This window comes from Pleurodeles waltl, chromosome 7 (assembly GCF_031143425.1).
Source record: "Pleurodeles waltl isolate 20211129_DDA chromosome 7, aPleWal1.hap1.20221129, whole genome shotgun sequence".
NCBI lineage: Eukaryota > Metazoa > Chordata > Amphibia > Caudata > Salamandridae > Pleurodeles > Pleurodeles waltl.
In genome coordinates, this window is record NC_090446.1 from 177,795,550 (window position 1) to 177,818,505 (window position 22,956).

At 44.7% G+C, this 22,956-nt stretch overlaps 1 protein-coding gene across 1 annotated transcript in view; it reads right to left on the bottom strand.

The window, feature by feature from the left end:
- Positions 1-15,854, bottom strand: part of LOC138247220 (uncharacterized) — a 230,892-nt gene extending 215,038 nt beyond the window's left edge. Inside the window, exon 1 of the mRNA XM_069201951.1 lies at positions 15,797-15,854. Within this exon, the coding sequence (XP_069058052.1) occupies positions 15,797-15,815 (19 nt within the window). The 5' untranslated portion in view covers positions 15,816-15,854. The remainder of the gene's footprint in view (positions 1-15,796) is intronic.
- Positions 15,855-22,956: the final 7,102 nt, after the last annotated feature.

Consider the following 22,956-nt stretch of genomic DNA (forward strand, 5'->3'; position numbering starts at 1 on the left):
TAAAAAAAAATAATAATAAAAATAATAATAAGCATGCTGGTGGGAATTGTCCCCCCCTGCAGTTAACCCCTTGCATGCCGCATGCTACTCCACACCTACATGTGCTCATGTTTTGTTAAAGCATGGAGGTGTTTTTTGGATCTGATCAGCTCATCCTTGGCGCCCAAAACCAAACGTATGTATGAGTTGGCTTGGCAAATATACAACGTCTCCTTTGATTCCCCTGTCATGGTGGAGCATTTTCTCCCCGAGGGCATCCTAAAGTTCCTGGTGAAGCAAAGAGAGGAAGTCCAAATGGGCCTATCAAGGGATGAGATCAAGAGGATTGGCAGGTGAAACTCACAATTCTACGAACATTATTAGGCTTCTCTATGACCTAGATTCTTTTTTCTCTTTGTTTCAGTCATTGGCCGTGGTCCAATTCACGTGTGTTGGTGTGGACACTCCTTCATTCGAAAAGTGTCTCAATATTTCACTGGCTCTGGCCTGGAGAAGGCCCAGAGGGAGGCAGGTTTCCAGCATCATTGGGTGGGTATTGGAGGCCTCAAGCTCAGGGATTAATTTCACCATCTTGATGAAGCCTTGGACGAAGGGGTGCCCCCTCCCGACATAATAGTCACTCATGCGGGGAGTAACAACATGGTGTCCATGGGTAGATGGGGGCTTAGGGAGGCTCTCTTCTTCACCCAGCCATGCTGTGGTCAGAGACTATCCCACAATTGGTGTAGTCCAGAGGGCTGTCCACCAGGGCAATCAATGATTCGGTGAAAACGTTGAATCATTCATAGAAAGAATCATGGCTGGTTCATTGATGGGCACGGTGCGGCACAACTTGATTCAGGTAACCAGATCTGAGTTATTCCTTTCTAACGGGGTGCATTTGTCCATCAGGGGCCAAGAGTTGTTCATCCAGACCATTTTGGGGCCCATACTTGGTCTTGCCCAGTGCCGTTGGGGGGGAGGGCGAGTTCGCCGAGTAGCTCCTCACCCTATCGCGGGGCCCTAGGCTGGAAATAGCAGGGGATACTTTGAATACGGACTCTTGGCTGGACTGACCCCTTAGCAGCATGTGATTGTGTGGGCAATGGGGTGGTGAGAGAGGGGGATGACTTGCCGGTGGCCCTGGATTATATTTCCCTGTCCTAGATGCCTGGTTGGAACTTTGGGGCTTATGCCTGTGTTCAGGTACCCCGGCCGGGCTGATGCCCTCTGCGGTGCCCTGGGATTTGATGGGAGCACTCCTCTGGATAGGAGGGATGCCAAAAGTTGTTGTGCCACTGGCATTATGGTGATGTCCTCTGCTTAAATGTTCAGGTGGTGATGCGTGTTAGGGACAATGCGCACATGCACACTCAAGCCTTAGTGGCAAGAGACTGTCTCTACGAGTGCTGTAACCAATCTGCTGCCTGCTGTCCTTGTAAACACTTTGAAAAATGCTTGAAGTCATATCTTTCATATCTCTGATACCTCAATCGTTTGTCTGTTGAATTCTGCTGTCCCTTGGTGGGGAGAGGTCTTTGGGTCGATTTATTACAAGTGGCATATGTCAATATCCTATATGATGTTTTAATTTTAATGCGTTACAGTGGTAATAAAGGGCTATGCGTGGGTGATCCACATACTTTAAGTTGTCACAAATCTTCTTTTGTAGGGGAGCGAGTTGCACATTGTGTGCACACTATACCTCGGTACCCGGGGGAAGGGAACCCTTAGTTGTACCATGGGCTGGAGCTCTTCCCCCCTGACGCAGGACCGGCGGCAGTAGCAGGAACAATGAAGAGGCTACGTTGGACATCGGGAGGCACCGGGAAGGCGCTGCGAGATGATATTTATAGGGGGTCACAACCCTGGCATTGCCTTCCTTGCCCCCTGATCTCCAGAGGTGTGCGTCTTCATGCCCACCAGAAACGGATCACACCCACCCGTCCCCCAAGGCTGGAAATAGCAGGAAATACTTCAAAAATGGATTGTTGGCTGGACTAACCCCTTAGCGGGGTGTGATTGTGTGGTAATAGGATGGTGAGAGAGAGGGGCTGACCTGCTGGTGGCCCTGGAATATCTTGCCCTGCCCTGGATGCATGGTTGGAACTTTGGCGGCTGCGTCTGTGTTCAGGTACCCCGGTGGGGCCTATGCACTATGCGTGCCCTGGGATTTGATGGAAGCACCCTTCTGGATTGGAAGGATGCCAAACCTTGTTGTGCCAGTGGCGGTATGGTGATGTCCTATTCTTAAATGCCCTGGTGGTGGTGCGTGTTGGGGCCTGCCGCCACAATGTGCACTGCAGCCTTGGTTGCAAGAGACTGTTTCCACAAGTGCTGTAACCAATCTGCTGCCTGCTCTCCTCGTAAACATTTTGAAAAATGCTCATATTTTTCATATCCCTTATACCGCAAGCGTTTGTCTGTCAAAATATGCTGTCCTTTGTGGGAGTAGAGGCCTATGCTATATGATGTTTTACTGGCTTAACCACAACATTGTACCCTCATTATCTGGCTCATGGTGCGTTTTATTGCTTACTTCTGACGCTCTTACTAATTTTAATTTACTTTTTAATTGATTTTGAACTGATTGGACCCTCATTTCACCTATTGCGATGCCCAAGTTCAGTCGCATCCGGAAGGCACTTTTAACTCTTTAGCTTTGACTGAGATTCACTCACCTACTTCTTAAGCTGTGATTGTACTATGAAGGGATATAGCGCGATAGTCAGTGACTTTCCTATCTACTGCTGCTCCTCGCGACTGCCATTTATTCCCTCTACTTGGAGCCAACTAGAGTCACCATTTTGAAAGGCGCTCTAGTTGCTCATGTTGCTTCCCTGGTCCATTATAAAGGGCTTAATGAGGCAGACGTGCGGCGGATGTGCGCAGCGGGTGCACCGCTGGCACGCCAAAGGTGTGCCAAAGGCAAGCACGTCTGTGCCCGACTGGGACCAGGGGCCAGAAGTGCTACTTATGTAGAACCAGAAAGGCTGGTATATTCAGTAAACCAACTTCTATTAGGAACCACTCCATAAATCCTTGTCAACACTTTTCAGTACTGATTTGCATATTAACACATATATTAATTGGCAATGGTCCCCACAGCTCAAACTCCTACCATTTCATAGGAAAGACTCAGAACGCGTCAGCAAACTTCTACTAGTTAATTGTCGTTCATTAACTGCCCACAATTTACATATTTACTCACTGCTGAGTGACTATGCCTCAGAAGCTTTATTTTTAACAGGAACCTGGTTATCTGAGAAATGTTCTCCAGATTTAACCATGGCCCTGCCCCAGGATTGCTTAATACATCGACTAGACTGACCCCATTCTAAGGGTGGGGGAGTTGAAATTATTTATAAAAACTCGATGAACTGCCTCACTCAAACTTTGGCTATACCTGACAGTGAAACCTGTTATTTTCTTTAGCAATTAGTGCTACTTTCACTTTCTCTGGAACACTGATATACCATCCTCCTGGCCCTTATGGGAAGTTCTCACAGGATTTACCAGAATTGGCATCAGATTTTGCCTGCAGGCACCCCAACTTCACCATCTTGGGCAACTTTAATATCCATATAAAAGAGGCTCATAATACTGCTGGAAAACCCCTTCTTATTGATCTGGCAGGCTTAGCTCATCCACTGCTGATGGTTGGCCCCACTCATACCAAAGGTAACACAATTGAAAAGGTACTAAAGAGAGGTGGTTGATGCCTAGCGACGCACATCTGTAACTAATAACAACAAAGGTAGTATGTCATTAATAAATCCTGTGGCGGGTGCCAGCCTGGTGCAAGAAACCCAACCACCACGGGTTTCGGGGTGCACACAAACAGGGGTGGATGTAAAAAACACCTATGTCATGCGCTGTACATTACAGAATCTAAGAAAAGTAGCACCCAGGGCACTCCAAAAACATGAGTCCAAGAATGGAAAGCTTTGTGTGAAACGTTTTAATCCTTGGTGATCGGTAGTAAATCGTAGTTGTAAGATGTTCAAGTCCACATATAAAAAAGTATATACGAGTTACAGAAACAGTCTGAATCCTCAGAATGAACAGGTATATAAGAGAAACAAAACAGCCAACACGTGTTTCGTCCTCACGGACTTTTTCAAGGCTGAAAACAGACACAAAAAGGGAACTCAAGATAACTAAGAAACAAGTAGCTAATGTAGTTCTGTTAGAGATCCTAATGAAAAGACTTTATCAAAAATTTTATTAAATATTGAGAAGTCCAAAATGGTAAAAGGTGCGTTCCATCAATGTAGGGGACAGGTATTCCTTATGCGTCATGATACTGTGTCCAGTGGTATATCCATAGTGAGGGACATACAATAATTGTAAGGTCTAAGTAGACCCTGCCTGTAGAACTGTGCCGCCCCGTAGACTCCGGGAGGGCAAGCGAAGAAACGTGTATGTACTCTCCCGCAGCGCCTGATAAAGCTGCCGTGTTTTAGTGGGGCAGCTTTATCAGGCGCTGCGGGAGAGTACATACACGTTTCTTCGCTTGCCCTCCCGGAGTCTACGGGGCGGCACAGTTCTACAGGCAGGGTCTACTTAGACCTTACAATTATTGTATGTCCCTCACTATGGATATACCACTGGACACAGTATCATGACGCATAAGGAATACCTGTCGCCTACATTGATGGAACGCGCCTTTTACCATTTTGGACTTCTCAATATTTAATCAAATTTTTGATAAAGTCTTTTCATTAGGATCTCTAACAGAACTACATTAGCTACTTGTTTCTTAGTTATCTTGAGTTCCCTTTTTGTTTCTGTTTTCAGCCTTGAAAAAGTCTGTGAGGACGAAACACGTGTTGGCTGTTTTGTTTCTCTTATATACCTGTTCATTCTGAGGATTCAGACTGTTTCTGTAACTCGTATATACTTTTTTATATGTGGACTTGAACATCTTATAACTACGATTTACTACCGATCACCAAGGATTAAAACGTTTCACAATTGACTTGGTATTTAGTAACCTTCTAACTTTATCTGCTCAGCCCCATTTCCCCCTGGTCTGGTCTGATCCTTTTTAAATCCCGCTCACGTTCCCCACTTCCTCTGCCCCGATACATCAACTGCCTAGTAAGCTGACTTTGCACCAATGGTCAAAATTGAGATGTAGGGACTGAATAGACACCTTAGAACATTCTTGCACTACTTCTTCATCGCTGAGCATTGCTCAGTAGAGAGATTCAACACATTGATCTCTAACTCTCAGGACATCACATTACAGACTAAGACTGTTGTTAAAAATGCTGGCCAAAAGAAATCACCCTGGTTTTTTCCCCAGCTGTGGAACACAAAAAGGAGTTTAAGCAGCTAAAAAGGAAATGGAGGAAAACTTATGATGATGCCTCCAAACGTGAATGTAGGAAAGCGATTAGATCCTACCATATGGAAATCAAATCCGTGCAGGCAACTTTTTACGCTTCTAGAACAGAACAATCCTCCAACTCCCATAAAGAGATCTTTTTAATCTTTAAAGAAATAATTCATGAACCATCTCCTACTAATTTAACGGAAGCATCTAAGGAACACAGTAATAATCTGGTGTGTTTCTTTCAAAAGAAAATCCTTGGCATTCAGGCAACCTTTCCTAATAATTCCTCCCAAGCGGTCAAGCTGGCACCTCAGGATGAATTCCATCCTCTCAGACCCACTCTATCAGTCTTTCAGCCACTGACTGAAGAACTAGTAGGGAACTACCTGTGCAATATAAAATCAGGATCTCCTTTGGACCCTGCCCCTCGATTTATACTAGCCTTAGGTGCGGATGTCATAATGCCTATCGTAACCAATGTTCTTAATGATTCCCTTACAGCCAGTCAGTTACCACAGAATTGGTAACATGCTGTTATCAAACCTCTACTGAAAAAACCTAGGCTGGATGCATCTCTGTTTAATAATTATAGATCTATTGCTCTCCCCCCTATAGCATCCAAAATAATTGAAAAACATGTCAATAAGCAAATTACAGGCTTCCTTGAAGAACATAAGCTACTTCATCCCACCTAAATGGGCTTCAGACCACAACATAGTACTGAAACTGCTGTTCTGGCCGTGACAGAAGACACTCGACAACGTCTAGATGCAGGTGGAAATGCAGAAATCATTTTATTAGATCTGAGCACCGCATTTGAACCAGTTGATCACAAGATTTTACTTCAAAGAAAATCCCAAGCAGGATGTGAGGGGATAACTTTTAAATGGCTTTCCTCCTGTTTGGAAAAGAGGTCCTTCCAAGTCTTGGATAGCTTATTCTTTTCTAATATTTTTTCCCTCACTTGTGGGGTTCCTCAAGGCTCTTCCGTGAGCCCTACTTTAATATTTATTTGTCCCCATTGGCAAAGATCGTAGAACCCTGTGGTCAATCCCTAATATCCTGTGCTGATGACACTCAGCTGGTCTTCTCCTTCTCTACTAATAATGCTAACTCCGAACTGGCCACTCTATCTTCCTGTCTATTAGATGTCACCAGATGGATGGCAGACAGCAAGCTTAAACTTGACTGAAAAACAGAGGTAATGTTGGTCAGGAATTTTTCTTTACTTAAGTCCCCTACTTCAATCCCGAAGGGTTAAAAGACCTCCCCCGCCAGAAGAAACTATAAAAAGTTTACGTTTTTTTCTGGCCTCTTACCTTACAATGGAATGCCACTCCAAAAAACCTTCCGACATCTGCTTCAATCTATTAAGAACCCTTAGGAAAATGTTTAAGTTTCTTCCTTTTCCCGCCAGAAGACTTATTATTCAGGCCCTTTTACTGTCTAGACTATGGGAATGTTCTATTCCTGAGTTCTCCTATTTACTTATTAAAGAGATTGCAGGTAGTACAAAACACAGCTGCCCGCTTACTCATGGACATTCCCAGACAAATTTCTGCCAAGCCAGCCTTGGCTTCCCTCCACTGGCTTCCTATTCAACAACGGATTAACTTCAAAGCCATGTGTATTGTGCACCGATCCCTTCATAATAAGGGCCCAGTTTTTCTCAGATAAATCATAACACCCTACATCCCTCAGAGAATACTTAGATCCTCATCCAACGTTCTAATTAACACCTGCTGTGTTAAGAAAGCAAGATGGGGAGGCAGATCCTTTGCCTGTGGAGCAGCAAATATATGGAATTCCTTCCCCTTGCAACTCCGACTAGACAACTCTGAACTCTCTTTTCATGGAAAACTGAAGACTTTATTTTTCTCAGCTTAGTCCTGTTTTGGTTCTTCCTGGTCCTGCATTAGCGCTGGGATGCCTCAGGGTAGTCATGCGCTCTATAAATCCAGTAAACTAAACGAATGTGCTATACTGTTATTAAAGGGCTATGCGTTGGTGAGCCACATACTTTAAGTTGTCATGAATCTTCTTTCATAGGGGGGGGTCGAGTTGCACCTTGTGCACACACTATAACGCCTCCCCCTATTTTGACACCAAACGCCTTACTTGTTCCATCACCATGACTCCTTCATAGCTTTGAAACAGTAAGAGAAGGTGCAAATGTTGTTAGCACAGATACGAATAAAAACAGAAGCAATTTTAGCTACCAGCGCAACTAAATGACTGTCCTCTTAAAAAGCCTTTCCTTTTGCACTTTTTGGTTATTTTGCAGCTTAATTTTAATGACCTTGCCCATCGAGTTCCGTGTCTGTGACCAGGACAATGGCATGTATTTATGTTCATTATTCCTTAATGAACAAGATCTACACTCATCACCTTTACATGAAGTTGTCCATGTTTCTTCCGCCCACCCCAACTCACTCCTTTGCGTTTTAGCAGTGTTCTCAACAGTCAGCATTTCTAAATGTCCAATTCATCACAGACAGCGTGTCAGGGGGAATGGTGCATGACTCACTGGGTCTATCAATGGTGGGCATGAACATGTAAGGCAGAACTGACATATCTCTGCATAAGCTAAAATTCTCGCACAATCCACACATGATGGCCACACAATGGTTATATGACAGGACATCAACCACAGAAATATTGACCTGCTCACAAATCACATATACAATATTGACTTGCACTATTGCGTCAAGGTTAGCATTCATAGGGACATGTAGCAAACTCCACATCTACTTAAAACTTTGTTGCTATAGTGCAAGTTAATTTTTTAGAGTCAATATATGCGCAGGTCAATTTTGACGTCACAGCCCAGGCAATATCTATGCTAGTATATGTCTGTACTTTTAGACACAATCAGGGGTTGAAAGTTATTTTTTGGCGCAACCGAAATAGGAAGTGAAATCTGAGGTTCTGAGAGTGGATCAAAACGTGTGTACGCATGAACTGTAGTGAAGTGGAAAGTGAGAACTTGTGGTTCCAAAATGTATTGTGCTGTGTGGCTTGGGTGCTGTCCACCAGTTTCTGCTTCGAATGCTTCTTTTTATTTTACTACCTCTTTTTTACTTTCTCACTCAGTGTGCTCAATCTCTGGAACCTTCAACATACTGGTGAAGAGTGCCATCATGACCTGCTCCTAAGCTGTTGAGGTTGTGAAGGGAGGCACTGCATAACTTACAATGATGTGTTACCACATACAAAGCTGTTTCCTTCACCCTCAGTGAAGTTCCTCTTCAGGTCGAGGTTTTTTGAGCTGTGGCTAACGGTTTCTCTACACTAAAGGAATAGAGGAAGAGGTCCTCAGCTTGCAGCTGTTTTTATTTGGGTTTTATTGATTGATGTGGTTCATTTGTGTGTGTGTGTGTAAGAATTTTTACAAAAATCTATGTAAATGTAACTAAGTTTTACTTACATCTGCACACCCTGTTATGCACCTGCATGTTTAATACAAAGCGGGCTCAAAGGCTAAGGCCCATATTTATACTTTTTTAGCGCTGCATTTGCGTCATTTGTTGACGCAAAAGTGGCACAAACTTACAAAATACAATTGTATTTTGTAAGTTTGCGCTGATTTTGCATCCAAAAATGACGCAAATGCGGCGCTAAAAAAGTATAAATATGGGCCTGTGGCCCATATTTATACTTTTTGACGCAAATCAGCTCTTAGGCAGATTTGCATCAAAAAGTGTATCCGCGGACTAACGGCATTCCAACACACCAGCCGGGTGCCTTATTTATGGAATGACGTTAACCGGCACTGCGGCCTGGTGAGTGTCAAAATAAATGACGGTAACCGGGCAGCGGAGACGAAGGGAAGACTGGGGGTTGTGCGCCAAAGAATGGTGCAAGTCAGGTTTCAGGTTAGAGTAAAAAATATTGGCTCTAACCTGACTTGCGCCATTTTTTGATGCACAACCCCCATGGAAATGACTCCTGTCTTAGCAAAGACAGGAGTCATGTCCCCCTGCCCAATGGCCATGCTCAGGGAACTTCTGTCTCCTGGGCATGGCCTTGGGCACAGTGGCATGTAAGGGGCCCCATGCCACTTAAAAAAAATATATATATACTTACCTGCACTCACCATGGATGGGTCCCCCCATCCATGGGTGACCTCCATGGGTGGGTAAGGGTGGCAGGGGGTGTCCCTGGGTGCAGGGAAGGGCACTTGTGGACTGCTTCCATGGTCTCCCACCATGGAAATGAGCCCACAGGTCCCTTAATGCCTGCCCTGACCCAGGCATTAAAAAACGGCGCAAATCCGGCTGGGTGTATGTATGATTGGCTGTCCCGAGACGGCTGGCCAAACATATATGCGCAGTGAGGGGGAGAGTGCTGTGCACTTCCCCTCAGTGCACGTCACCCCCGTGGCCCCGCCATAAATAATAATAAACTTAGTTTATTATCATTTTCTTTGAAAGGTTTTGCAGCTGCTGCTGCTGCTGCTGACGGGGGAGAAAGCATTCCTCTGCCCTCATGGAGGAGCCACCCCTGATAGAACAGTAAGCTATAAACTATCATCAAAGAGCTGCATGGAAACTGCAAGGTACAGATTACAGCATTATGATTTTTCCCCAGTCTTTCATTATCCTAATGTTGCAAAAAGGGTTCATTTGGGTAAAAAGCAATTCTTATTATTAAAGAGAACACCCAAGCATGGTTTTGGTTTTACATTTAAATTCTCAGTTTGTGCTATAGGTTGGATCACAAGAAACTAGTTGGTGTACAAATAGCGCATCCCTGGTAGGCAAATGAGAATAGTACTTTGGGCCAAGGGTTTCTTGTCACTCTATGGCCCAGATTTAAAGAAAAATGGGGCAGCGCGGTGCTGCACCAAAATTTGCAGCGTCAAAGTTGGCAGCGCCTCACCACTTTAGAAACACAGGGATGTGCCACATTTAAAGGAATACAGCACACCCCCGCGTTTCCCCCTGCGCTGGCGCTCAATTTAGCTGCCAGCACCAATGCAGGCATGCTTGCACCATCGTGCAATGATGTCTTTGTGAGGGATGTGATTGTTTATGTGTAGGAAAGTGTCCCTTCCTGCACATAAACAATCACCAATGGTGCTTTGGCACTTCGGTGTGTGCTGCAGCACACACAGAAGCGCTGAAGCGTCATTTTCAAATTATTGTTTCTGTGCAGGAAGGGACACCATCCCACACATAAACAATCATTTCTGACATTTTGCTTTTTCTATGCGTGCTGCAGAATACAGCACACATAGAAAAAGCAAAAAAACAAGAAGAAATAAAAGTATGCCTCCTCATTGCGCCCTGCTAATGCCACCCCTGGGGGAAGGCGTTAGATTTTGGCGCTCCCTGAGGCTTACGAGATTTTATAAATCTGATGCAGCGTCAAAAGCAGTGGGTGTTGCTGTGGCATGCCCACATCAACACCTATTGCACGACTCTTCCACGCACAGTGCTGTGTGGGAAGGGGCCGTATTTACAAGGTGGCGTTAAGCCACAGAAAGTGGCTTAACGCCACCTTATAAATACGACGCTGTGCTTAGCACCACAAGAGCTAGGGACCTATAAATACGGCCCTATGTCTTTGTCTCTGGACTTCCCCTGGAAGTGCTAACCTAGATTTGATGAAGCGTGCAGTATGCATTTCCTTGTTCTGGAAGCTTAGTAGCAAAGCCCTTGCAGGTCCGACTTGATGGACGTCTTCATTAAGCTGCAGTGGGTTTCCAACCTATATTCACAATAGCTGGGTAGCAGCCCTCTGTCAATCAATATGAGCAGAGTCACAAAGGTCAAAATCCCAATTAACCAGGATGAATAGGAGTTTCCCTCCTTCAAGGGGCTTCTGCGAAGGGCCAATATTCTCCTAGAATAATCTGTAGATTTGGTACCTATGTGACAGCAAGCAGGTTCACTCAATAGGACCATAATCTGGCAGCAAACCTTGTTTCTTCTCTTCAGACTGGGCTGGAGACCAAGGAGGTAAGCTGACAAATGAGAGGGAGTGGAGGATGTGGCTGTCCATATTATTTTTTCTGCAGGTACCATTCATCCCACATATTGCAATCAGGGTTCCAGACTAAAAAGATGTTTGTGATAATTTGTAGGTATTATGAAGGAGAGTGCCCTAAAACTGATTGTAGTCAGTCAATCGAGGTTCACGATTCTTACTGTAAAACCGCTGCACCTTTATGATCAACCCACAGGCATAGATTGGTCAGGAAGACCTGGGGTACGGGCATCAGATTTTCCGACAAACACACGGGCATACCATGGCAATCATCCAATGAGAAGCAGCACATGAGGGCTGCTTAATGGTCACTGGAAATGGAAAGGAGTGCGGATTGTGAGGGGCATGTTTTAAGCACTTCAGGACAGAGACAAGAGTGTCTGAATTTTTGTCTGAGCGAGTATTCAATCAATCAGTCATTTAAGAGCACTCTACTTACCCATAGGGTCTCAAAGCACTGTGGGGTATGATCTCAGGGTTCAGTCGAAGAGCCAGGTCTTGAGGTCCTTCCTGAGTTGAGGGAGCCATGACGACTGTCTGAGGTGAAGAGGTAAGGTGTTTCAACATTTTCCGACAAGGTAGGTGAACGACCTTCCTCCAGCCAAGGACTTCTTTATTTAAAGGTACGGTGGCAAGCGACTGCTGGGAGTACTGGAGAGGTCTGGCAGAGGAGTACCAGCTGATGCAGTGGTTGAGATAGCTAGGTCCAAGGTTGTGTATGGCCCTGTAGGCATGTACGAGGAGTTTGAAATTGATCCTCTTCTTGATGGGGAGCCAGGGGAGGTCTCTCAGGTGTCCTGTGATGTGTTCTCGGAGGGGATGTTCAGGACGAGTCTGGCAAAGGCATTCTGGATTTGTTGTAGCTTGCTCAGGTTCTTCTTGATGGTTCCGGCATAGAGGGCATTGCCATAGTCAAGTTTGCTTGTGATCAGGGTATGTGTTAGGGCACCGGTACTCAAAGTACGGCCCGCGGGCCGCCAGCGGCCCCACGGACCTAACTTGGCGGCCCGCGACCGCGAGACGCACACCAAACGCAATAAACAATGGCCACCGTATGTAAACATAGAGGAGGGCCGCGGGAGCATGCTCCCGCGGCCCTCCTCTATGTTTACATACGGCGGCCATTGTTTATTGCGTTGCCCTGACGATCTGTGGAAGCCAAAGCCCCATAAAAGTCAGCGCTTGCAGCTAACTTTTACGGGGCTTTGGTCGTCTGCCTGCTGTCACCGGCTCCACGTCTGCTGCCCGCCTGCCTGCCTGCTGTTCCAGATTTGTGGCATCTTTACAGTGCTTTGAGTCAGGTAAGGCTCTTTGGTTATTTATTTATTTGTTTTTAATGTAGTGTGTGTTACTGGGGTAGGCGTGTGAGCAGATTGCGCTGTGTGTGTGCGCTGTGTGTGTGTTTTACTGGGGTGGGGTGAGAGCAGATGGCGCTGTGTGTGTGCGCGCTGTGTGTGTTACTGGGGTGGGGTGAGAGCAGATGGCGCTGTGTGTGTGCGCGCTGTGTGTGTTACTGGGGTAGGGGTGAGAGCAGATGGCGCTGTGTGTGTGCGCGCTGTGTGTGTTACTGGGGTAGGGGTGAGAGCAGATGGCGCTGTGTGTGTGCGCTGTGTGTGTGTGTTACTGGGGTAGGCGTGAGAGCAGATGGCGCTGTGTGTGTGCGCGCTGTGTGTGTTACTGGGGTAGGCGTGAGAGCAGATGGCGCTGTGTGTGTGCGCGCTGTGTGTGTTACTGGGGTAGGCGTGAGAGCAGATGGCGCTGTGTGTGTGCGCGCTGTGTGTGTTACTGGGGTAGGCGTGAGAGCAGATGGCGCTGTGTGTGTGCGCTGTGTGTGTTACTGGGGTGGGGTGAGAGCAGATGGCGCTGTGTGTGTGCGCGCTGTGTGTGTTACTGGGGTAGGGGTGAGAGCAGATGGCGCTGTATGTGTGCGCGCTGTGTGTGTTACTGGGGTAGGGGTGAGAGCAGATGGCGCTGTGTGTGTGCGCTGTGTGTGTGTGTTACTGGGGTAGGGGTGAGAGCAGATGGCGCTGTATGTGTGCGCGCTGTGTGTGTTACTGGGGTAGGGGCATTGTTTTGAAAAAGGGGGTGGGGTGGTTGTTCCCCCTCTAAGCCCCGCCCCCTCTAAGCCCCGCCCCCCGCTGTCACTTCAGTGCGGCCCTCGGCCGCAAACCATACTGCAATTTTGGCCCCCGAGAAAAAGTTTGTGAGTACCCATGTGTTAGGGTTTTGCGGCAGTCACTTGGGATCCATCTGAAGCTCTTCCACAGGAGCCAGAGGGTGTGGAAACAGGTGGAGCGACAGAACTGGCCTGTCTTGTCATGGTGAGTGTTGAGTCGAGGACAACACGAAGTTTGCATGTGTAGTCTGTGGTGGTGGGTTGGCTACCAAGTAATGAGGACTAACAGGAGTTGTCCCGGGCTGAGGAGGATGGTCCCAGGATGAGGATCTCGGTCTTGTTGGAGTTCAGTTTAAGGCAGCTCTCCTTCATCCAGGCGGTGACTGCTTCCATCCCATCTTGGAAGTTCTTCTTGGCCATTGAGGGGTTTTCGGTCTGGGAGATGATCAGCTGCGTGTCATCAGCGTAGGAGACGATGTTCAGAGTGTAGTTCCAGACGATTGGGGGGAGCGGGACCATGTAGATGTTGAACAGCGTGGGGCTGAACAAGGATCCTTGGGGTACTCCACAGCTGATCTCTGTAGGTTCTGACAGGTTTGGCAGGAGCCTGACTCTCTGCATTCTGCCTGTCAGAAAGGAGTGTATCCAAAGAAAGGCCTTGCCGCAAATGCATAGGGTGTGGTAGGACACTGTATGGAAGGCAGCCGATAGGTCTAGTAAGATGAGGGCTGCTGTTTGGCTGCAGTCGAGGAGAGAACGGATGTCGTCTATGCGAGCAGGGCAGTCTTGGTGCTGTGATTAGTTCTGAATTCTGTTTGGGAGATGTCCAGGATGTTGTTGTGCTCAATGTGTTGGCGGAGCTGAACACTGATTGCTTTTTCAGCGACCTTGGTTGGGAAAGGCAGCAGCGAGATGGGGCTGTTATTCTTGAGTCAGAATAACCGCCGCGGTCTTTTGACCGTGGTACGGTCTTCTGGCGGTTCCCGCCAGGCCGGCGGCTTCCGCCGCCGGCGGGGGTCAGAATGACCCCCTATATGTTAAATAATACATTAATTAGGGGTGGTGTAGCACCCCAAAAACTCCCTCTGAATCTACACACCTGCATCAGGCACAAGCATTGCAAAATATCTTCACTTTGCCGTGCAGATTTTGCCTCTCTGTATATTTTTTATGATGATACTAAGGAATATCCAGGGCAGAATATTGACAGGATGGAATATAGTTACAAGAATATCAAGGAACAAAATATCTAAGAGATTAGTGCACATAGGGAGGTTAGGATTTACTATTCTTAACTCCATATCTACTAGCAGAAAATCTATCCAATCTTACCTTTCTATAGTTTCTTTTCTCCCTTGATATTCTTGTCACAATACTCTGTTGCGTCAAAATTCTACCTGCTATATTCAGAACCTACACCTTTTAAATTAGCTCTGGGAGACAAATAAAGCTGTCTCTTGCCAGACCTGTCAGAATTTCACATTTTTTAAAACTTTCTTAGCTCCAGTGGAAAATTGCAATTGATTGGCAGAAAAATACTGAATTACTAGAGGATGCCAGGTTTCATGAATGAGCAGAAGGATATCAAAGGCTCCTTTTAGTGACCAATAAACAAAAACCCTGAGAAGGATAACAAATCTTGCTCTGGAGAAGGGAAGAGAGGCTTTAGAGTTATAGGAGGGGAAATACACTCTCCATAGTAGAATTAGAACAGCACACTTAAGTATCCCCTGCCTGATATTCAACAAGGTTTTTTGTTCACTAGTAATCACCCTGCCTATAGATAAAAGCTTGTTAACCACCACCAATAAAGGGATACCTTGGTCGGTTGGAGATAATTTTATTATGTATATTGAGGACCACGGTTCACATTATCTCAAGTGTTCCCTGAAACTCGTCAAGCCCATCCTGGTTTTTAGGGACCAGGATGGGACCCGATGGTGAGGCATGCCACTACTAGAGTGGATAAGGTTCTAACAAAAAGAACTGCGTTTGTCTATGGGCAAGGTGATTACTAGGGGACAAAATAATCTCGTTGACTCTCAGGCAGGGGATAATTTTGTGTGTTGTACTTTTGGTTACCCCCAACTGCTGTCCATGTATTAGACTAGGATGAGCGCTATCACCATAGGAGCATTTTTAGGAGACGAAGACACTACCAGAACTCTGAATGTAGTGCCTTAGGGCTGCAATGTCCTACTAATGACAAATGTACTCTACATGTCTACATCATAAAAAACACTGAAAGCCCTTTCGAGGTCACCAATGTAAGTACCATAAATTGGAGATCTGTAGCAAATGTAGTCATAGCGCTTAGAGGCGCTATGATCGCCACTATAAAATACAAGTTATTGTAAATCACTACTCACCGAAGAACTGTGTCTTCATGTTCGTCTGCTCACGTTTGATTTTTCGGCTTTAGTTGTGAAAGAACTGAAAGCGAAAAATGGTTTTGCTTCTGACAGGAAATGAAACCTGCCCTTATTTCATAAAATGCCCACGAAAATTAAAATCACTCGAAGATGTCAGAGAAAAGAGTTGTAGAAAGTTAAAGTCTGGGGAATTAACCCCAGCACCTTTTGAGTGTGGCTCACTCAATTACAAATATAAGGGCTGTCATATTTTAAGGAAACTTACCATTTACTTAAGAAAGAAGCAGGCTTTCAAAACGATTTCTAAAGGTAATTCGATATGTAATGGTTTGGGGCTGTTAGAGACAGAGTTAATGTCCCAAAAATCCGTACATCCCATAGGAAATGTCATATTAATGGACGATGTATTTCGATTTTTTACTGAGGCTCACATAGCATGTAGAGTTGCATAAAATCAATGACGGGATATATTCACTTTGCACCAAAATAATGACTAAATGTACAAAGCGTTTATGATTTTATAGTATGATGTGAAATCAACAACAAATGAAAAAAGACCATTTGGCATTATAAAACATGGATGTTGGATGGCAGAGTGGATGGATGGACAGCAGCCTGGATAGACGGGTGAATGGCAGAGGGGATGGATGAAGGACAGAGTGGATGAATGGATGATGGAGAGCAGAGTGGAAGGAAGGATGGATGAATGGATGGATGGGTGGATGGACTGATTGATTGGTGGCAAACTGGATCTATGTGTAGCAGAGGAGATGGGTGGATGACATGAGAAAAGATTAAATGATAGATGAAAACATCAATAGTTAACAGAATATAAAGGTGAAACAGTGGATATCAGTGGGAGGCTGAAAGGATGAATTGACAGAGGGAAGAGACAATGGAGCTCTTCTAGGGAGGGGTGGGCTCACTTGCCTCACCGGCTTAGTTCTATCAGAGCTTTTATTTCAAAGTGGGGGTATTTTAATTTACTGGCTACTCCCATGCACCCTGGTTACGAGCAAGCTGGACTAAAGGAAGACCCTCTTTGCCAGCACAACAAAAACTCACCAGAAGGCTTGATCATTCAGACCTTGGCAGCCAGAAACACTCTCAGAAGGAGCTCCACCGGCATCTGTTAACAAACTTTCACAATTCAAAACCTCACCCACACTTTCAAGACACTACACAACACTAGTCAAGCATACCTCAAAAACCTCATCTGCTTTCATAAACTTTCCAGACACCGCCACCCTTCCAGACTCCTGCTTGTGCACGCCCCAAGCATACGGAAAACCAGAACCATCAGTTTAGCCTTTTCCAACATTGCTTTTAAAGCATGGAACAACTTGCCACTACACATAAGAGACTCCTTCTCACTTCTTGAATTCTGCAAGGAGCTGAAAAATTGGCTTATTGAGCACATGCGGATGGTCCTAGGCTTAACTAGGCTCACATCTGATCATGGGCAGTATACCCTCCAAAGTGATAGTGTGTGCTACAAATCTGCTTAACATACCATAACAGCGTATAACATGACATAACTCAGAATCGTGACGTAGATGCAAAAATATAAACCAGGTGACAACCAGGTTCGAAATATATAGGGGCACTTTCAAGATACAAACCACAGCTTCAAAGTGGCAGCCATGTATGCCACGGTGCAGTGCATAGGATTCTGGGAGCATGGTGGAAAAGTAGAAAGGAGGAGCCTAGTTTAACTGGCTTTGTGAAGTACCACTTCACAGTGCACAAAAGTGCATGAAATATTTACATTTGTCGTTGAGACAGAAATGAATGGCAAAGGGGCTTTCCTCCCTCTCTGTGGCTCGAGAGGTTATGCAGAAAGTCTTTACCATCGCTCTCACAATTTCAAAGCGTGGAATGATGTCCATTTACCGAGTGCCCTCGGTCACTACTTCCAAAGCATACAAGTCAATTTCTGAGACCTTATTCCGTCTGTGTGCAGACCCCTGCATGCCCCCCTGGAGTTTCATCAACATTCTACCACTTTCGGTGACGTTATGACTCCTGTCTGAATAAAGATCAGAGGACCTCACAAAGCTTGCGCATCACAAATTTGAATGATGAGACTGTACTAGCATAAGTTACTAAGGTGAATGATGGGTCCTATCCAACTCCTACCATTTTAACATTAATGAGATGGCTGGTGTGTGCTTCATTGTGCAGACTGCAGAGTCCCTTTTATAGTGAAGGATTAGTATCTTATAATTTATATTGTCTGAGGCCAGAAGCTTTTTAAACAGAATGTACTCATGTCAGAACAGCAAGAGGAGGTAGTGTGTGGACACTAATGACTCAAGAAAGTAATCTTAGATTAAGCAGAAGACCGTGATCCATTTCCAGGAGGGGGCACATTGTCAGCATTGGCACTGTGGCAAGTTACAGTGGTAAGGCAAAGAGTGACACCTTTAACTTGTTGAGTGACTCATGCTTAGACCTGTGTAATTTAAAAGACTGTGTATATTCATCAGCACAGCAAATACACGCCATATCGCATATAGCTTATAGAGCTATTTAGGTATCAACTACAGTTTTAGGCTGAATAGAAACTTAAGTAACTGAAATACTTAAGTAATTTGTATTTTGCCACCTTAACCACTAGCAAATTGGTGTTAGTCACTGGACTTTGAATGTAGTATGTTTTGCGGGCAAGGTAGAATCATTGTAATATGACAACAGTACACAATAGCATAACAAAATACAAGCCAAATAATAACAAAATTAAATCATACCTGGGAATATCACAACAGCAACACAATGCAATAAGGTAGCACAATAACATAACAGAACAAAAGAATAACATTTCACCACAGAAACAAAATACTACACCAAAACTATTTTTAAAACGTTTTTTCGCACATCACGCATTACAACCATTTTTGGGTGCGAAGTATGTGGTGCATAATACATGCAGATTCAATAGTAAAAAGTGCTGACTGGGAGACAGTGAAGCTATTGTAAAGAATCCGGTGAGATTTCATCAGATGGTGTAACCTGAAATTACACTCTAGCTGCTGCATAATGGACATGTTGCAGTTTAGGTATGAATTTTATTTAGAGATGCCCAGGTAAGTTAATTACCAAAATCAATAGGAAATTGTGGAAAGGCATTAAAAGCCATGACTCTGCCGGAAAGGAGAAAAGGAAAAACATTTTGCAATACTGTCAAATGAAAGAAGCGTTGGCAAAACTACTAGGTCACAACTTATTGGCACATTGGCTTTACCAATGCTGTGTAACATTGGTTACAAAAAAATATGAAAGGAGGGAAAAAAAGCGCAATTGCATTGACGCACCGCTCATATAATTTCCTAGGTGCCTGCATGCATAATGACGTGCACATGTGCATGTGTCACCAAACATGAACGCAACTAGGAATGATGCAGATGCCATGCTCTTTAGGTTGAGCGTAAGCGTTCGACCTTGTTTATACTTTTAGTGTACCTCTTATGACGTACAGCAATTTCATTTGTTGGTTACAGTGTCCTTTAAAAATTCCTGCTCGCTAGTGGTCAGTTCTGCCTTTTTCTCCCTCCTATTTCTTTTTCAGAGCAGTGACCAACTACTAGCAGTGACAAGCTACTGTATTATTGCACTTTGATTTCTTTATCTGTCGCTGTGACAGACTACTTTTGTTATTTCTTTGTTGCTGCCTTTTCACTGTGGGTGTTTTAGGCCGGTAGCTGCCTGCATTGTATTGCAGCATTCCTTTCCTCCCACCTCCTCCCATGTTACTTACATTTGTTTTGACTTTATTCCAGTGCTGTCCAAGTTTGCCTCAGGCTCCTGGAACATTTGCTCCACCATTAAATCTTTAATGAAAAGGTGCTCATATTTTTGCACATGTTTATGTAACATTAAAATAAGTTTATTTTACAAAAGAAACACCCAGTGCCTAAACATTTAGCTCACTGCTCAGGAAAGCCACAATATGCCCTTTCTCGTAAACTGTAGCTAAACTTAGAAGCAATGATTTGAATCTTGCAGAGCCTGGCATTCAGAGTTTCTCATTCCAGGGCCCCTCTGTGCTAGCTCTCAAGGAGACAGGGTGTTGCGTATCTCCTTTATTGAGGCCATAAAACTTCTCAGGCTGCTCTGCTACTGTTAACTTAATTGGAGCTTTATTGAAATGCTAGACAAGAATGCTTGCAATACTTTTCATTCTGTTAACATAAAAAGAAAATACTTTTCCAGCCTTATTTTTCAATTTCTGTTCAGAAGTTTGCAGAACTCGAGGTAGTGCAGTCATCTTCTCGTCTCTCCTCAAGGGCTTGTGATGTCTGATGTCAGTAGCCACCAGTGACCACCAAAACATAGCAGGAAAAGATGAAAATATAAGTAAAGGTTGACCAATGTATGGTTTACAAAAAAGTCCAGTTCTGAATTCACAATGCCAATAGCTCTAACTCAAGAAAATGCAAGACCTATTGCATTGCAAATGCCTATTTGGTTTATTTACAGATCCAAGATAGAAGGCACCATTTGGATTCGTTAGTAAAAGTTATGTAATATAAGATGGCAAAATTACTTTTTTCACAGTAGAAGGCACCATTTAGGTTGGTTAAAAAAAATAATGCAATATAAGATGGCAAAATTACTTTTTTTTGCAGGCAGCTAATGGGCCCTTCAAATAAACATAGGTTAAATGTCAGCAAGAGATTCATGGGGTAAGAGAGTATTGAGTGGTGGGAATAGGTAGTTGGAAGCAGTGGCGAGTGGGTGGCAGAGCAAAGGAGAAACAGGTTTTTGAGGTTGGGCCTGGAGGAGAGTCAATAAAAATGATAAAAGAGAAAAGGCAGCGAAAGGTGGATAAAGCAATGGACAAGCTGCGGTGTGAAGTCTTGAGGGAGTAACACAAGTGTGCAGGAGGGTTTTTGTTTTGAGGGTGAAGCAGCACACAAAGGGGACAGCAAAAAACTTCTGCACTCTCCTGGATTGTTGAAAGAAAAAGAAAAAAGTAGGTCCCTGAATATAAGTGGTAGAATACTACAAGTCATGGTAAAAGGGCTCAGCTCCTTGGGAGGGCAGAACACGAGAAGAGAAAGGCAAGCCATTGAATAAAAAGCAAACAAAGGTATAGGACAATAAAGCCAGCCAATGGAAAGCAAGGGGTTGGTTCCAGGCCCACTATAAGTTTTTGGTATGGTCCAGACTGTGTATGTTCATCAGCATATCTTATAGCTTTTGTCTACAGACAGCTAAAGGTATCTGTTAGGCAAGACCTATAAGGCCTTGATGTCAGTAGCTACCTGGGTTTTTTTTTTCCTGCAATTTTTGTTTATTACAATTTTCAAGCATACAGAGGGGTACATAAAAGAAAAGGAGAATAACAGTGTTGGGGAAATATAACGGAAACCATCATACCAACAATGATAACCCCAAGAGAATTCACTGAATACCAAGGGAAGGAGGGGTGGGTGGATAGAGGGAACCTAATTAACATAATTAATTTACTGATAGGTCCTAGCAAAGTGCAATGCCAGAGCCTGTAAATTAAATGCTACTGGTGCGCCTACAGCACTGCTTGGGCCTCCCACTTAAGTAGCATTTTAAAACATATCCCTGGCCTGCCTCCGCAGCTGTAATGCAGTGCCACAAGGCAACCGCAACTTGGCATTTAAAACACCTTGTCAAGCCTTAAACTTCCACTTTATTAAATATATGTCACCTCTAAGGAAGGCCCCAGGTAGACCATAGGGCGAGGTGCTATGTAACTAAAAGGCAGGACACGTACTTTTAAGTTTTGCATGTCCTAATAGTGAAAAACTCTCAAAATTTGTTTTTCACTACTGTGAGACCTACTCCTCCCACAGGGGATGTCTTATTACATTTAGTAAGTTGTAATTCCTGATTGGGAAAGTGTAGACCTGTCATGTTTAGTACCTATTGATTGTACTGATAAATCCTCTTTAATTATAAAGTTGTATTTATTGTTACAATTGTGATAATGCAACTTTTTGAAATTTGGCATTGTCCTGCTCTTAGCCCTGTGTGCCTGCAGCCTGTCTCCTACACACGTCTGGGGTATGGTGACAACTGGGCTTGTGCATTCCCCCTAGACAGCCACTGGCAAAGGGAGCTTTAGTGTGACTGATGAGTCATTAACATCCTGATGGGCCATCCTGGGCAGGATGGATGGGAGGACCTCTCTTCCCTTTAGAGCCCTTCTTTGAAGTCTCCCTCACTTCAAAGGCACCATTGGGTATGAGAACTGGACTTCTGATCCCACCAACTCAGGCCACTTGACCTGCGGATAATCTGCCATCAAGAAGGACTGCTGTACTGCTACAAGGGCTGCTACTCTGCTGGACTGCTCCTCAGGGAGTACTGCTTTCTTGCAGTGCTGACCTGCTGCCTTAATTGTCTGTGTGAGGACTGTACACACAACACTTAAACTCAGAACCAGAGTGACTCCAAGGGCTTGCTGGCTTGCCTCCTGTTCTTCTGGAGTCTCAGGGGCATAAAAGACTTCCACCTCATCAACTACAGCACCTGGACTTTGCTTGCTTCAAGTCTTGCCATGACAAGTGGTGACAATCCAGTCCTGTACACTTGAAAATGGGTATAAACTGCTGTTCCAGTCCAAAATCCATACATTTAGGTTGTGCCTCTCGGAATGGGCACTTCTCCATTACACTAATGCATCACTGCTGCTGCGAGGATTGAGGACACCGCATCACCGTTGGCGCTGGTGCATCTCTGTTGCTGTGAGGATCAGGAACACTGCATTGCCGACTGCACAAAGCATTGCCTTCATTCCCCACACATCTCCAACTTTGCATGACTAGTAACTCACGCATTACCTACATTTGCAGGATCAACGCCAATGCATCGCCTTCTTTGCTCCTCACATCTTGCTCTCGATGTCGACGCATCTCCAAACCAAGGATGGTCCTGCACCAGACCCACACTCAATTGTGGTCGACCTGACTTTTCAGATTTGACCTAGTCTAGCGCGACCAAATAGCTGCAGTTGGGTCTTTGTGCTTATGAGAACTATAACTGAGTTATTTCTTTAAAGAATCATAGCTCGCCTTCTACTTATTGGATTTTTGTCATTGTGGTCTTGTTTTGTTCATTGAATGAAGCTCTGTTTTTTCTAATCTGGTGTGGTATCTTCTTGTGTGGTGTTTTCACTG